This window comes from Neoarius graeffei, chromosome 20 (assembly GCF_027579695.1).
Source record: "Neoarius graeffei isolate fNeoGra1 chromosome 20, fNeoGra1.pri, whole genome shotgun sequence".
Lineage (NCBI taxonomy): Eukaryota > Metazoa > Chordata > Actinopteri > Siluriformes > Ariidae > Neoarius > Neoarius graeffei.
In genome coordinates, this window is record NC_083588.1 from 23,126,020 (window position 1) to 23,142,943 (window position 16,924).

The following is a 16,924-nucleotide window of genomic DNA, read 5'->3' on the forward strand; positions in this document are numbered from 1 at the left end:
ACTTTTTTTTTTTGACAATTCAGAATCCACTACTTCCATAGTGCTTTTAAATATAAGGCTGTAAGCTTTGTGTTAGTTGTCTCTAATATTTATGTCCCAATATCTTGACCACATTTTAGGATGAAAATAATCATTTTAGATATGTTATTTTATATTGAAAAATTAACTGTCTCGGAGAGGACATTTTTTTGACGCAATTACATACTAATTTGATCAAAATAGTCTGAAAACTTACTGGCATTCAACATTAAAACTTAACTATGTTTCCAATGATATGGAACCAAATATTTGTTTTATGGTATAAAGAATGATTTAAGTGCATCCCTTTTGGAGCTACCTGTGGTCAAAAAAACACTTTTTCTAAATGACACGAGTAATTTTGCTAAATATGACATATATTGCCATACATTCACCAAAAATAACGTTATCACCAGATTTTATTTTTGCATGGTAAATAGAGCTATCACAGGGCTACAATAAACAACCAAGTTTATTTAGTCAAGCCTTTTGATACTGAAGATAATAAGTGTTAAATGTGATTTTTAGCTTGCGTACCCTGATTGTAAAACAATCCTTAACTGGCTACTCTAAACTGCCCGTGTGTGTGTGTGTGGCACGTGCACAGAAAGGAACTGGCCACCCTACTGCTACAATTCTGGCCAAGTCAACCAAACATGGTTCGCGTCAAGCCCAGATCCAGTTCGGCAGTGATGACGATGTGTCACTACCACGTATGGGTTATCTAGCTGAGTGAGAGTTAAACTTCATAAAAGTGGAATCTGTTGATTCACGGATTTTGTTGCCAGTAGGGATGTTCATCATTCCCCATTTAACCAATAACTGATAAGAAGTTTTAGCTGATTAATACTATCAGTTAAACTGTTAATTAACAAAAAAAGACAAAGTTTGTAGTGTGGTAAATGCACAGAACATATAGAGGGCAAAAGAAATATAGGACAAGGCCTCATGTTACAGGTAGCAACTCATGGGGGCATATTGACACGTGCAACCAATACAGGTGCCAACAGGCTATAGCCATATTTGCAGTCTGAGCAAAATGAAATGAGCCAAAAGTAGTAGTATTTGGGAACATTTCGACTGAAAGGTTAGACAAGGTTATATGTAAGCTGTGTTGTGCAGCGTTGAAATATAGCAGTAGTACAACCGCAATGCAGTACCACTTGCAAAGTAAACATTGGTGCCATCTGAGCAGGTATTCTCCGCCGTGGGTCTCACAGTAAATAGACTGTGCACAAGACTAACCCCACAGCATGCTGACATGTTGCTATTTCTGAATAAAAATCAGTAAACTTGTCCAGGTTGAAATAGGCTTTTTTTGTTTTGTTTTTTTGAGGTGTGAAAATGACAACTTTCCGTTTTGTTAAAACGTTGGCTGTTGATTATTAATTCAATTACATATACCTGTTAGTGGAGCTGGTTTTCGTTACAGCACTTTCCGTGCTTATACATTAGAAAGTGTGCCCACTTGCTGTTCATTTTAATAGGCTTAAGTTTTACAATATTTTCCTACACGGGAGACATAGGCTGACAGACCTGCCAGTTAAGCGCATTTGGCGCTGGAGGATTAAATGTTTGTTTCATTTGGTTAATCTGTTTCGTTCATTGTAAAGTCTGGCAATGTCTTGCCAATTATTTACATCAGTTTTGAATTGTTTGCACTTGGAAAAAAATAAAGTACTTCTAATATTTCTAAAGCATCTTTTGTATTGGTGTCATGGTCACTCATCCATTCTAAATAGGCCTACATTTTTTTTAAATCGGTTAATAGTCGATTAAGGAGTGTTGACGATTGGTGACAAAAAAAAATCCAAAATGGACATCACTAGTTGCCAGTGAAAATCACATAGTTACAGAAAATTTCTGATTAGATTTTTAAAATTAGAAGCCTTTGTCACATACACATTCCAGCACAGTGAAGTTCTTTCTCTCTATTCAACCCATCTGAAGCAGTGAAAATGCATGCACACACACAATGAGAGAGAAGTGATGCCCAGTGGGTTTTTTTTTTTAAGAATTAGAAGCCTTTATTTGATGGCTCTGTCTCATGAAGGTAAACAGCATTCTATTGTGCCGTAAACATCATGGCCGGATATCCAGTTTCAGTGCAAATGGTTGCGACCAGATAAGCCTATTTTTAGCAATATCATAACTTTTAAAATGGATAAATTGTTATAAAGTTTTATTTTTTATTTAAATGTGCAGAGTAGTAGTAGTAGTAGGGCACTTGCCGTTATCAGCAAACACTGTTGGGTTTTGTTTGACTTTAGCATCAAGCTGTTTGGAAGGGTTGCATCACAGACCTTCCTTAGAAACAACCACAAATGCAGCAACTGAACTATGTCACAATCACACATCTAACTGGAATCATGTGTGGTGGTCAGATGAGACCAAAATCAAACTTAATGAAAAATATTACATCAAGAAAAGTAAACAGACTTATTCAGACAGGATTAGATTTACATGGGTACCTGGTTTAATTCCTTCATATATAGGCGTTATTCAACGGGCTCCAGAATAGATTTATCAATGTCTTTATTTTTCTCCTTCAAAATAACAGATCAAATTACCTAATTTTTTTGTCCAATTCTGTGGCAGTTTGATAATTTTACTCTCATCTCAACAGACACCTCTGTGATTTTGCAGGCATATGTCACATCTTGCATTGGAAAAAAGCTTTCTGACCGCTGATACTTACCCTATTTCAGTCACCTAGAGTGTATATCCATATTAAAAAAAGGTACTGACTGCAAACTCCTCTGAAATTTAAAAATTTTGTATTGTGCATAATGGACATTTTCAGATGTCCCGCAAGAACAATATCATGTGGACAAAACGTGATCATTTTGATGTACTGAGGGTCACTTTCCTCCATTTTGGGACTGAGCATCCTACCTCTTGGAGCCAAACAGTATGGCCCCACGGAAACAGTCAAATGCAAGGAGCTTGAACTAAATCAGCATAACTATGGAATTGAGTCACACCAAGATGGCAACGTGCGGAAAACACTGTGACCCTACATTGACCTCAGAGAGTTTTGAGTTGCAGATATGTAATTTGTGGTTGACATTCATGAATAGATCTGTGAAACAAAAGACGAATATATCTTTTCTCTGTTACTGCTTTTGTGTTATTGTTTCTTTCTCTGTAATAACGTTAGGTGTATAACTCTATACTCAGACTCACCAATCCCAGACGAGTGCTGCAAATTCTTCGTCAGATTTTGCACCCGTTTCATCCTTCAGTCAATTCCAGCAGTCGATCTGTCACTTGGCAAAAATTCTCGCAGACAACCTTTTGGTTTCCATCACTTTTTTGGCAATCTTTCTAGCTTTCAAGTTCATGTTTTCCTTTTCTTTTCTTCTGGCTTTTAGCTGGAGGGAGAGCAGAGTCCATCACGTTTGCCCATGCCAACTTTTTTTGGTTAAAAGTAGATCAAACATGCCCCAACGGTGGTCACGTGATATTGTTGCTCACTTGCTTAAAATGTGGAATGCATTTTCCACCCATCCATTATCTGTAGTCACTTATCCTGTACAGGGTCACAGGGAAGCTGGAGCCTATCCCAGCTGACTATGGGCGAGAGGCGGGGTACACCCTGGACAAGTCGCCAGGTCATCGCAGGGCTAACACAGAGGTGGGGTTTACATTAGACCGTATCAGCGGATCATCAGATTAACGTTTTTAAAACGATTAGCGTGCACACAGCAACGCCAATACACGATTCGCGTGCACACAGCAACGCCAATACACGGATACGCTCGGCTCCGCAGGCATCCTGAGCTCCAAATCACTCCGCCCTGAATAGCGAGTGCCCTCTGGAGGGTGCGCACTCCGGCCCTGCGCAGCTCACAGAGCGCGCAAGTGAAGCACACGAGCAGTGATTCGGGACTGAGCCGCTGTGTGTGTGATCCCAGTGCATATCAGCATGCGCGTCACTTACCACTTGCAAGTGGAAGGATGGCAAGCCTAAAGACAATCATAACTACACAATGGGCAGTATTTGCATCAGTATTTGCAGTATTTTCATACTTTTATACTCTTTAATGAAAGGTGATACAAGGCGGAAGTCCGCGCCATTTTTCAGCAGTCGCGTCACATGACCAACGCCAGCGAATCAGGAAGGTGGATGTCACAGTGACGTTGTCCAATGACGACGCCAGCTAGAGCTCAGCACAGCGTATCCGCGTATTCTCAATGTTTACACAGCACCGGACCAGACACGATCTGGATTGAATACGTGGACCCTGGCGGATTCCCGTTTCCCGGCGTTTCCAGGCGTTTTAATGTAAACGGACAGTGCATCCGCGAAGAAAACGAGACAGATATGGTCTAATGTAAACTTGGCCAGAGACAAACAACCATTCACACTCACATTCACACCTACGGTCAATTTAGAGCCACCAGTTAGCCTAACTTGCATGTCTTTGGACTGTGGGGGAGACCGGAGCACCCGGAGGAAACCCATGCAGACACGGGGAGAACGTGCAAACTCCACACAGAAAGGCCCTCATCGGCCACTGGGCTCAAAACCAGGACCTTCTTGCTGTGAGGCGACAGGGCTAACCACTACACTACCGTGCCGCCATGGAACGGATTTTATCTCTGCAAAACATTTACACATAGGATACATGGTGTGTGCAGCAGCACGACTCCTCAATTTCAACTCAAATCTACTTCAAATCAACGTGAAACATCTCGAAACTCCAACAGCAATAGAAACAGAACATTTTTGCCTAGAATTCAACTTTGCAGTCAGAACCTTTAAACACTATCCAAATCTCTAAATCCGCAGAGCACAATTCTGAAGGCTGATTAAAGGGGCTATTACCATAATAGCAACAGCTAAACAGCCACTTTACATTTTCATACACTACAATATAAATTTTGGCTTTCTAAAAATAAATTTATAAGCTGCTGTATTCTGTAAGCTGTCACTTCTTAACTATTGATTGTGTGACACCTGCTGGCCCTTCCTGCTTTTGTGGTCTGTGTTTGCTTTGTGTTTCAGTGGGTAGTGCCGCAGACCATCAGTATGACTGGAGACACCTGGGCCTGGTGTTTTCTCACTATAAAATCCCTCCCTTCCTCCGTCTGGGGGAGTTCATCTCTCCTGCACAGTGTTTTATTGTTTTGTCTCAGGCAACACGCAACACTATACATTCCATTCATCCATGCAAGCATTTCTCTGTACTGACTTTCACATCCCATGGTGTTATTTTTTCCTTTTCCACAATTGGGGTGTACTTATTGGTTAAAATAAATTTCTTATTGATTGGCCTCATCCCTGTGCCTTGTGTTGCTGTCATGGTTTTTGAGCCAAACAGTGACAAAAATGGGGGCTCATCCATCTATTAGATTCATTTGGTTTGCCAAGTTGTAATTTGGTTACATTTTGAATATCATTGATAGTTTTGTTGCCCCTTTTATTTTGCAAGTTTTGTAGATCAAATTTTGTGAATGGTATGTCATCATATGTGACGTCATTGTTGCTCTCAGATGTAGTACGTATTGTGTCCCGAGGTGGGAACTAGGAGCTTTGTTGAAGAGATGCAGATTGTTAAACTTTCTTTTGTGGTGCGATTTTTGCTTGGAATATTAATCTTGCCTTTTGTATGTAAAGATTCAGGTAAGTGTATTACTGTTGCACTAAAAAGTTACTCTTGGCAAGCATGTGTTTCCCTGTCAGGTGAAGCGACATGACCCCTTTGGGTTTCATCGGGGTTGTTGTAGTGAAAATGGCTAAAGCAGTTGTCTCGGGAGCAGATCCATAGTTTGAGGGCGGGTCACCAGTTTCTGGTTGCATTTTCCTGGCCATAGGGTTTTGGTGGTCAATTTCCCACTGCCAGCAACTGCATGAAGAGCTAGGGTTGAGCTTAGGTAGGTAGGTTTTGGGGCATAGAAAGTTAGGTGGCACACCTTGCTTTGTTTAAGTCTTAATTCTGTGGCTGGTGCACGGAGTCACGCACTTATTATACTGGGTAAGGATGGCGACTGTAGAGGAGTTTGTTGCCTCACCGTTGGAAGAGGCATTCGATCTTTGCACAAAAGAGCAACTGCTTAAAATAGCAGAGCATTATACGATTGATGTTGGTGGCAATGTTTTAAATGAAAGGGTAAAGGCCATTTTGAAAAGTAATTTGTTTGACCAGGAAGTGGTAATTGAAAAACCACCAGCTATTTCACCATCCTTGTTCATATCAATAAACGGTTTAACATTTGAACAAAAAAGAATTACTTATATTGCAAATTAAGCATGACAAATATAAGGTAAATGCCGTGAATGAGAAAGATTTGTTACAATGTCTTACCCAGAGACTAATTAGATGGTCACTTTTTCTGCAATCTTACTGTTTGGATGTCTGTTATATTAAGGGAACTGACAACGTGGTTGCAGACGCGCTGTCTAGAGCTCCCCATGCATAAAATGGTCTTCCTCTTTTCCTAAAGCTCTCCACTTGCCTCTCTCTGAACTCTTACAGTGTCTTGCAAAAGTATTCATCCCCCTTGGTGTTTGTCCTGTTTTGTCACACTCCAAGCTGGAATTAATTTTTTTTTTTTTTGGGGGGGGATAAGCAGCATTTGATTTACACAGCATGCCTACCACTTTAAAGGTGCAAATTGTTTGCCACTGGCAAAAATCCCAGTGGCTAGATGTGCTAAGTTAAGAGAGACATACCCCAAGAGACTTGCAGCTGTAATTGCAGCAAAAGGTGGCTCTACAAAGTATTGACTTTGGGGGGTGAATACCTATGCACACTCCAGATTTGTTTTTTCATCTTAATTATTGTTTGTGTCACAATAAAAAAATAAATAATTTGCAACTTTAAAGTGGGAGGCATGTTGTGTAAATCAAATGGTGCTAGCCCCCCAAAAATCCATTTTAATTCCAGCTTGTAATGCAACAAAACAGGACAAACACTAAGGGGGATGAATACTTTTGCAAGACAGTGCATTTCAGAGTTACATCAATAAAGTTCCAACAAAACCAGTTCAATCACCTCAGTGATCCGGCCGTGTTATTGTTTACAAAATTCCAGAGAAGCTGAGTACAGCAGGTGCGTGTGTAAAAAAATAACCAGGTCATAATATCTAATTACAGATCATTAGACTTTGAATTCATCGAAATCAGAGAAATGTCGATCAAATATTTCCATAAAATATATATCTGTGGTGAATCTAGATGATAAAGGATTCAGTGTTTCCCACAGACCAGGTAGCAATTTGTGGTGCTCCGCTGTGACGATGAGGGAATCGTGCGCAGTGGTGTCGTGGCGGTCGGTGGAGTCGGTGATTGGGGTGTATGCAAAGTGTTTACAGCGGGCGGTGTTCAAACACACAGTATTTTTCTTCAGAGTCGCCTGCTGGGACTATTTTAAAGCTACAAGAAGCATTTGAGATTATTCTGTTCAATCTAAATTCTTTTAAGTTCTTTAAGAGAAGACAGCTAAAACAATTTTTCCCAGAACCCTGCCTGGTTTCATTCCTTGACCCAACTTTACAGGGCAGGCCATTAGTTTGCTGGGCTTGATGTTGGTGGAAAACCTGTCTTTTAAATTTATGCAAATTACTCACCAAAATTGAAGTTAAAGTTTAGTTTTTACTAGAGATGCACCGATTGCAATTTTTTGGGCCGATTCCGATTTTCCATGGAGTGTGACCTGCCGATACCGATTTTGGCTGATTCCGATTTCATTTTTTCAAACCACTTCACAGCACACACAAAGACTATTTTCTTTATATCTTTTCTTTAATAGAACATTCTGCCAGATTTTCAGTAATAAATTCAGTATATAATTCAGTAATAAAAACACCTCAAAGGTTGAAAACAAACAAAAAGACATTGTTCTTTGTAAAATCTTTCTTCATGTTTGGTATTAACATACCTAATTCCTGAAATAGCAAATTCACACAAACATTTTTTCTTTTCCCATCCAATATCTGGCACAAAAACAACTTCCCCCTCATATATTATTTGCCTACTGCTATGGAACACACTTTCATAAGCCTATTTAGATCTGAAAACTTATGCCTTATAGAACAACCCATTTCTTCATTCAGTATCAAAATACAAAAATAATTTCCAGTCATACTTAGCCATAGCCATTCTATCATCTTTGTCAAATGTGTATTTATAGAGTAATTTCCAATGGAATCAAGTGCAACCAAGGTTGTAAAACAAACAAAAAGACATTTTTCTCTCTCTCTCTTTGTACAAATCTAACTAGATGTTTGGTAATAGGCTAACGTATTAATTCCTGTAATGGGAAATTCACACAACCACAAACATTTTCTTCTTTTCACATCCAATATCTGGCACACACAAAAAAAATTCACTATATTTGGATATCCAAACATCAATAGCTTTGGATAAGCTGGATATCCAAATATAGTGAATTTTTTTTTTTGTTAACGGCGCGCGCGCCGGAGCTCGTTAGACGCGCAGGACTGGCACCGTTCTGCGCAAGCGCAACACAATCGCACTAGAAAGCATGTTCAAGCTGCCAGTGTAGCTGCAGTCTTTTTTGTTGCGAATTACGAGTATTTCCACTTTTATCTCTATGTGATACACAAGTTTTGATCGGCAGAAAATCGGCATATTTTAATTTTGACCGGCCGGTCGCCGGTCATGGCCGATCACGTGAAAATCGGCCGATTCTGATCGGCAGCCGGTCAATCGGTGCATCTCTGGTTTTGACCTTAGTTTTTTGCCTTTTTGGTGGCAATCTTTCAATCATTCTTTAGTTGACATTCAAGGAATAAATTGCAAAAAACAAGCTGGAGGTTTTTATTTTAAATGTTGAACTCAACACTTACCTCAACCAATACTAAAATGAAATAAATAGTATAATGTAACAAAATAATAATAAAATAAAAAATATCATAATTAGATGTAAGAAACCACTTAAGGTAACACCAAGGCAACTAATAATAATGAAAAAGCATTACCCTAATTGGTGCAAAGCCTGCATGCCCTATCAGAGCATTTAATTCTGCGTGGCTTCCTGAAAAAAAAAAAAACTCCAGTGCCCTATCGTAAGGGAAGTGATTGCTGAAGCGGGATAAACGGGACTAACCTTCTGCGCGCTTCGACAGCGCATTGATACGGAGCTCAGTATCAATGCGCTGTCGAAGCGCGCAGAAGGTGTTAGTACGCCTGTCATTATAGTGCGGACTTTCCATAGCATAGAAAATCGCTACGTTTCAATTTGTGTAACTGAACTTGTTTCATATCACTGGTCATATAAACCTATGTAAACAGGAAAAACGCGGAAGAGTTTGGTCGCATCTAACTACAGCCCCAAAAAATACCATTGGCCATGCTGAGCCTAGCTACATTGCTAACAGGAGTGACAGCGCGTCTGACTGACTGGGAGGTCGCGCAAAGCTCGGAGAGGTACGGAGCAGCTCGTCTCAATTCAGATAAGAGCATATTTCATTATGGAAGTACGGTGGACTGTTCCTTTAAGCTGTTATGTGTGGCTTCATCCCAAAAGTAGCTCCTTTAGCAGAGCCATACCTGTGGTACTTCATCCATTTGTAATGAGTTTATTTTCTCTGTGTTTTGATCAGCACCAAACCCAAGAATTTGCTATTCGCAGCCTGGCCAGGTTGAATGTGGGTGGTGTCAGAATCAAGATCTAGGCTTGCTAGCTGTGGTCAGCGATTTAGCAGGAGGCCTCCAAGCCAAGACCTATATTGGCCACATGGCTGATATTGAGACAGTGCAAAGTTTGCTGGGATCAACAGGCATGAGGGCAGGCAGTGTTCATGGTTCAATGAAAATACAGCCAGCCTCAGGCAATGGAGGGAGCAGCTTCTGGCATATTAACATTGTTAATTGTGTGAGGGAAAAGGGAGGGAAGCACTGCTCCAATGAATGTCCAGTTGGAGGCAAGTCAATAAAGGGAAGCATACACAGTAGCCCTGTTAGCACAGATAGCTCCAACAGCATGAGCTGGAGAGAGCCACCCTTAAAGGCCGAGAGAAATGTACCCCTTTCCCCCTTGGATAATAATAGTACAAGTCCCTACAATGAAAACTTAATCATTGAAACTCACGTCGTAAATGTTGGGAACATTCAGAATTTGTCGAGTTTAAATTTCCTTCCGCGTGATGTCACGAGTGTGAGTGGTTTTACCGGCAATTTTTCCACTGATGTCCACACAGTGTAGCTTCTGTTCAACTCTCTACTAGATTACATTCATTTTGATGGAAACTAGTGACAGATGTAGAAAGACAAACAAGTCGTTAATCTACAATCTACAACTGTTATGGAGAAGAAGGGGGGGGGGGAGGGAAAGCGCGTGGAAAGCGATGTATCGCTGCTGGGTGCAGCAACACAAATGCCGTGGAGGGAGTGGCCCTGTTCCTTTTCCCAAAAAATAAAAAAGGTAAAATCACTAATTAGTCAAGACTTTGCTACAATGAACTGCAAAGCATTTTGTTTCCAACATACTGTAATACTACTAACTTGAGGAATGCATCTTCAACTTCCAGTCATCCAAACCCCTTAAGGCACAGAGATAAGCTCGCGCCGGGGCGAATAACGTCCCGATGTGTGGTCCTAGCGAGCCCTGCCCATGCCGGTTCACAAAAGCATGGGGAGAGGTACATGCCTGTGAAATTTCGCCTCGCTGCAAGCTTCTCTCGCCGAGTTATGAATTTTTGAAGTCCAGCCGTAGCCATGAATCATATAGAAACTCAAGGCGCGGAGTAGAGCTCACGCCGGGGTGAATAACGTCCTGAGGCACAGTCCTACTGGGCCGTGCCCATGCTAGTTCGTAGGATATCGTGTAGAGGGAGGTGCCTGCAAAATTTAGTTTTGCTGGGACCTCTGGTGGCCGAGTTATGAGCGTTTAAAGGCCGGCTGAAGCCATGAATCAAATCCAACCTTAAGGTTCATTTTTGTCACCATCACTGACCCCACTCTCATCGGACAATTCTGGCTCGAATCGGTACAGTTTGATACCTCTCTCTTCTTCCCTATCGCTAGCCACTTCTTCTTCTCTCAGTACGTCATCATCAACTTGAACTGACAAAAAAAAAAAACTAGTAAAACTTGAATTTTCTCCCTCACTAAATTCCTGCTCGCTTTGGTCACTCATGTTGTTCGTAGCTGACGTACACTCTTGACATCATGTGGCTCCCACCTGCTACTTCTGGTTGCTTGGCAGGCGGTTCTAAAAGGGCTAAATTTACTTGGCTTTTGTCTGCGAATATATCCGCTGCAGTACAGTTTAGAGAATAGTTGCCTCTGTCCAGGGACTCAATAAACCTTGCCAAATTTAACTGCTATTCTGTTTTAGCACAAAAAAAAGGTAGTAACAACAGCCAAGCTATCTCAGATACCAAACAATTTAAGCTAAAAAGCAAAGCTAGCAGCAGCAATTCATTGCCAATACTTTGATAGCTGATCATTATCAGTTTGTTGATGTAAATAGTGATTTTTCTACGCCTACTAAGGTAACGTTTGGTGTTCCACAAGGTTCTGTCTAAGACCCACTGCTTTTTTCTTTATACATGTTACTACTGGGTAATATTATTCATCAGCATGGTATTAGCTTCCATTGTTATGCTGATGACACACAGTTGTATGTTTCTGCAAAGCCAAATGAGAGAGACATCAGCTTAATAAAATTGAGAAATGTGTAAAGGATATTAGACACTGGGTGCTTATTAACTTCCTTCTACTTAACTTTGACAAGACATTAGTTCTTGTACTAGGATCACATGCAGCTAGATGTAGGTTTTCTGATTACACAGTAACTCTGGATGGCCTTTCTTTTTCTTCACATGCAGCAGGAAAAGACCTCAGGGAGATCACTGACTCCAGTCTTTCATTTGAAATGCCTATCAATAACATTACAAGGATAGCTTTCTTTCATCTCACAAATATTGCTAAGATAAGAAATATAATGTCACTACATGATGCAGAAAAACTAGTTCATGCTTTTGTTACCTCGAGGTTGGATTACTGTAATGCCTTCCTGTCTGGATGTTCCAATGAGTGCATTAACAAGCTCCAGTTAGTTCAAAATGCAGCAGCAAGAGTCCTTACTAGAACTAGAAGATATGAGCACATCACCCCTATTTTATCCACATTGCATTGGCTCCCAATCAAATCTCACATTGATTATAAAATACTGCTATTGACCTATAAAGCAATAGCAGTATGGTCTTGCGCCACAGTACCTGAGCGAACCTCTGGTCCTTCATGACCCGCCATGCCTACTTCGATCAAAAAGATGCAGGCTATCTATTGGTACCTCATATAGTGAAGGCTACATCACTGGGCAGAGTCTTTTCTTACAAAGCCCCACAGTTATGGAACAGCCTTCCAAGTTGTGTTTGGGATTCAGACACAGTCTCAGTGTTTAAGTCTCGGCTCAAAACATATCTTTTTAGTCAAGCCTTTTGTTAATAGATTTTTATTAGGTAAAGGAGTAGATCTGGAGGATGTTCAAACAGACCATTCTGCTAAACTGGGATGTATGGATGCTGTTCCATTGCTGTATGGATGATGATTAGTTGGCACCAGGCATACCCAACAACCTGTGTTTTTTCTGTCTCTCTCTTCCCCCCCTCTCCCTTTCGCTGCCTCTCTCTGTTGAGTTACATGTTGATCCTGAGACACCAGTGATGCGGACCTCTTCTGCTCTTCAGACCTTCCTGATCCATCCTGATACCCTGTGTCTGGCTGGAGTCTCATCACATCACTCCTGTGGAGGATGGCCCCATAAGGACAGTTGAAAGATGCACTTGGAAGATGGCTCTGAACACTGACAGTTTTGCCATGATGGCTGAGGACTACAATTGTCATGATAACTTTAGGACTGCAGTTGTCACGAACAGTTTTGCACTCAAGTCTCCATCAATGAACAGTTGATAATTTCAAAAAATAGACTTCATGCTAAAACTATAATGAATTTCCTGGTTACACAGTTGTACTCTATGTATGACACAGTTATAGAAGCAAGTTATTTATAAAATCATGCCATCTGTTATCACCCAAATGAGGATGGGTTCCCTTTTGAGTCTGGTTCCTCTCAAGGTTTCTTCATGTCGTCTGAGGGAGTTTTTCCCTTGCCACTGTCACCACAGGCTTGCTTATCAGGGATAAATAAATGTATTAGGGATAAAATTAGCTCATATGTTTAAAGTCATTATTTTTCTGTAAAGCTGCTTTGCGACAATGTCTGTTGTTAAAAGCACTTTCTTTCATCTCAAAAATGAAATTTTACATTAGGGTAACATGATACCATGGCAACATGCGACTGCCTTCATTACAGAAGTATACATGTGATGGTGCCTTCAAATTTCATAACATAAGGAACCTTAACATTGCTCTCTTTATACCTTCTTCTGAATGGGACAGCTATTATATAATACATACTAGTAGGGCTGTGCGATATGGGAAAAAATGAATATCCCGATACATTTTCTCCATTTCACGATATACGATATATATCTCGATATATTTAAATCTCCTCTAAAGGACCCCATGAAATCTAACTTTTACTCTTTACTGTTTTCATGACAATCCCTGCAGATTAACTAACATTCTTGGTTAACTTTACAGGTGGTTTTCAACAACACATTTTAAATTTTCATGTTAGTGATTAATCACAATTGAATTGAAATAAGACTATTTTTATTCAACAAAGATGTGGCACAAACTGCAAAAACAATCTTGAAAATTGCAACAAAGGGGCAATACAATACAGAGCTGCTCAGAGCTCAAATCAATAAAGTGCAAGCTCAACACTGAGAAAGACATTTAGCCTAAATAAGAAAAGTGCTCATTCATTAAATTATTAAAAAAAAATAGATCTCCAAGCTATTAACCTGACTACTGAGAACCACTGGAACATTCACAATAGAGAGAGAGAGATTGAGGGAGAGAAGAGAGAGATCTGCAAAACATAATTTCTCTCTTTGCACACTTTTGAACTGAATGTTTTCTGGCTCTGCCTCTCATGTGTATAATTCCGGTATTGCCTTCTCTGTAAAATGTCTGCAACCAGGCAACTCATATTTGGGATCGAGTGTGTTTAGTAATTTTTGGAAGCCTGGTTTTTCCACTATACTAATTGGGATCATGTCTTCGGCAATGACGTTAGTGATTGCATCCGTTATAGCTCTCCATCTCTGACTCGTTTTCTCATATGGGGTGGCTTTGGAGAACAAGGCCGCTATGGTCATTTGTTTAGCTTGGGGGGGGGGGGGGGGGGTTTAACTTGTGGGCAAGTAGTTCGGAGTTTAAGAGACTCTTCATACTGTACCAGGTGAGTTTTCAGGTGATGGAACATATTTGTCGTGCTGCTGCCTTTCGTGATGACAGGGGGGTTTTTTTTGCACACTTTACAAACTGGCATTTGCTGTTCCACGTCCTCCTCGCGATATCCAAAAAATGCCAGATGACTGACCCCTTACTAGTTCTTTTAGGAACCAATTCGTCTGCTTCCATTTTTAATTTGTCGCTGAAATTGACAGAGCTTACACGGTAGCCTATGCAACACCAGCAATTGCACGAACTGAGTCAGCGCTGTAAACCGAAACTAGGAAATCTTCCCGCCGGCAGTGTTGCCTGATACTGCTGACATTTTCCATCCCAAAATATGTTCAAAACCCGCCAAAACGCACTTAAAACCGCCCAATTGGGCAGGAAACCGCCCAATCTGGCAACACAACCGAAACTAGAAAATCTTCCCGGAAGTTTCTTTCAGCACCGAGATGTCGCCCGGGATTGGTTGGCGAGTGCGTGACGTTATTGTTTTTTTTTTACCCTTAGGCAGCCTCTCACGTTACTGCCTGAGGGACCGGGAGAAAACCACCAGAAAAGGTTTTAAACAAACGCAAGTCGAAAGATGACCATAAAATACTCGATAGTTACAATATAATAATTTTATGTATCGCACACAGAATTTTCGGCGATATATCGAGTATATTCAATATATCGCACAGCCCTACATACTAGCTACAACTGCTATGTACTTCTTCAGCCTTCTCCCCAAAAGTAACAAGGAGTTGTCATGATGTTTAAGTGTCCATAATATTGTGTCATTTGACAACATATGAGAAAGATGCTTCTAACCTAGTCTCCACTGAATAGGCAGAATAATTATGTTCATGTACTCACCTCCACCTCTGCTTTCTCCCAGGGGTCAAGGAAGACAGATTTAACTCTGCTGATCTGAGGAATGCTGCGATGGGTGCCTGAGCAGCTCTGACACATGAAGACTCCCAAGGTGAAGGATGCCCACTCTGGACCTATAAGACACAAACAAAGCACCTAAGTGGGATGGATGGATAAGGAGCAGATAGGAGAAAGGAAAGGGAATATGAAAACATTTAAACTCCTCTTCCAGTTAAACAACACAACATAGAGGGGGCCATTAACTATAACAGCCTGAGAGAGAATAAGAAAGAGGTCAGGAAGTGGTAAGAGCACTGTAGAGCACAGCAACTGAAACTTGTTTGGTTACAAATTCAGACCAGATGTCCCTTAGATAAAAGCTAGCATTAAAAGGTTAGTGGTTTGCCTCACTCTAAAAGCATAGTGAAGAACATCCAGTGTACTCCCAACGCAACACAGTTTATAGTGTCCACACAAATGTACCCCATCAAGTAAAAAAATAAATAAATAAACAAACCCACACCATCTTGCCTTTTTAATGTGTTTGAGACAAACCATACAGCAAATAATAAAAATACATTAAATACAGCAAATAGTCCTCGACTGTAGTAATCCATATTATGTCAAGAACCATTCAACTAAGTGAAGAGAAATGACACTCATTACTTTATGACATGGTGTTTTTTTTTAAATTAATAAAAATAAAGAATTAGAAGGTCTAATTCTAATTCAATTGAATTAGAAAGTGTCTAAAGTTTTGACTGGTACCACACACACACACACACACACACACACAGGGCTTGAAATTCGTGGTGGTTGTCATTTGGCGGGTAGTTGAAAATAAAATATATATGAAGCGAAGATTCAGACACACCGTCAACTAAAGCCGCCACATATTAAGCGTGTACCATGTCTGTGTTAATCGATGTGTTTATCGGCAGGACGGAAACTACCGAAGAATTCTGAATCATATCGTGTATGAGTCAGGCTGTCATTTTTTTCACTACTGCGCATGCATATAACGCATCTCGTTGAATTTCGCGGTAATCATGTGTAGTATTGGACCAGGTGGGTGGAGCACAGAAGCACGGCAGGCCAGAACTGAGTTCTCAATGAACTGTTTATTGCTAGCTTTTCAGCCTTTTATCACTTCCCAGCCATGCACGCGCGCGCGCGCGCACACACACACACACACACACACACACACACACACACACACACACGTGTTCTGGTTGGGGAGAGCTCCCTTTCTCTGCTCTCCTCTCCTTTTAAAGGGCGCGGTCACTGGGGAAGACACACAAACACAGGTTAATCCCCATCAGGTGCAATGATTCCACCACTTACCTTCCCTGACTCCGCCCTCCATTCACAGACCAATGCTTGGCCACGCCCCCACTGCCACATCACATTATCAAATTCAATAGATGTGGCCACATTATCACAAATTTAAACACGTGTGGGGTTTTTTTGTTGTTTACATCTACATCTGACAAAGCTACGTTGCAATGTGGAATTTTCTGAAAGGTGTACAGAAACCGCCAGAGACGGGGACAAAGCGACCTTGGTCTGAAGAGGAGAAAAAGGCCACCGATAAAGCATATGAGAAGGAGAAACGACAAAGGACTTATAAGCAAACGTGGGAGCAGGGTAGGCCTTGGCTGCGATACGATTTTTATGGAATAATTAATTTTTTTCAAGTTGATTCCTAGTCAATATGAAGCTCCTAATGCTCTCTCTCTCATAAATGGTTAAATACAGAAAGCACGT

The 16,924-nt window shown here is 40.8% G+C and overlaps 1 protein-coding gene across 1 annotated transcript in view; it reads right to left on the reverse strand.

The window, feature by feature from the left end:
- LOC132868491 (arf-GAP with dual PH domain-containing protein 1) overlaps positions 1–16,924 on the reverse strand; it is a 217,609-nt gene that overhangs the window by 177,831 nt on the left and 22,854 nt on the right. The window contains exon 2 of the mRNA XM_060901406.1: positions 15,161–15,291. Coding sequence (XP_060757389.1) covers positions 15,161–15,291 — 131 coding nt within the window. The remainder of the gene's footprint in view (positions 1–15,160; positions 15,292–16,924) is intronic.